The sequence below is a fragment of the Emiliania huxleyi genome, assembly GCF_000372725.1.
Source record: "Emiliania huxleyi CCMP1516 unplaced genomic scaffold EMIHUscaffold_8144, whole genome shotgun sequence".
Taxonomy (NCBI): Eukaryota; Haptophyta; order Isochrysidales; family Noelaerhabdaceae; genus Emiliania; species Emiliania huxleyi.
The window spans coordinates 555-1,282 of record NW_005195908.1 but is presented as its reverse complement, the minus strand read 5'-3'; the positions used below and the strand labels follow the sequence as shown (position 1 = coordinate 1,282).

The following is a 728-nucleotide window of genomic DNA, read 5'->3' as shown; positions in this document are numbered from 1 at the left end:
AAGGATCCCGTCGTCGGACACGAACTGGTGCGACGCGCCATTGTAGTCCACCTACGAGCCGAGGGCGAGAGCGCACGGGCGGGTTGAGTCGCGTCGCGAGGATTCTGCTTGATGGCATATGATTCGCCTTCTCGCCGGCAAACTCGCCCAATAGCACCAAGTCGCCGCTCTTCACCGCGGTGGGGAGCGTCGCGCCAGTATCAGGATGGACGCGGCCAGGGCCAGCCTCCACCACGACGCCCTCGCGAGGCTTCTCCTTCTCCTCCGCGGCCAGGAATAGGCCGCCCGTGGTGGTCTCGTCCGAGCGTGAGAGCTTGACGAGCGCCTGGTTGTAGACGGGCGAGAGCGGGCCCGGAAGAGGGTAGTTGTTGAGCGAGTACTGCATCGCTGGCGCGCCGCGCCGCGCAGACGCGGCCGTGGGCGAGCCCAGCGAGTAGGCCACCGGGCCGAGCACGCAGGCCAACGCGACGCCGGCCATAGTGTTCTCGCGGATCTGGCACGCACACTCTCTCTCGAGGTCTCTTGGGAAGACTACCGGCGGACGCCCCGGGGGGCGAGACAAGAACCCAAGGGCCAGACGACCCTGGGTGGGCGGGGCCTCTACTCACTCGCGAGCTCGCGGATCGTGCAAAGCCTCCACAAAAACAAACCGCCATTGGGATTTTAGCTCCCCTGTGCACCCCTGGCCCTGCGCCCTCGGTCGGCTCGGCCGTCTCCGGGCCGGCCGG

The 728-nt window shown here is 67.6% G+C and overlaps 1 protein-coding gene across 1 annotated transcript; it reads right to left on the bottom strand.

The window, feature by feature from the left end:
• Window positions 1-133: 133 nt before the first annotated feature.
• On the bottom strand, window positions 134-385 carry EMIHUDRAFT_78762 (hypothetical protein; the record flags this gene model as incomplete). The annotated part of the gene is made up of 1 exon (XM_005759079.1): window positions 134-385. A coding segment is annotated over one exon (252 nt), but the record flags the coding sequence as incomplete, so codon positions are not given.
• Window positions 386-728: the final 343 nt, after the last annotated feature.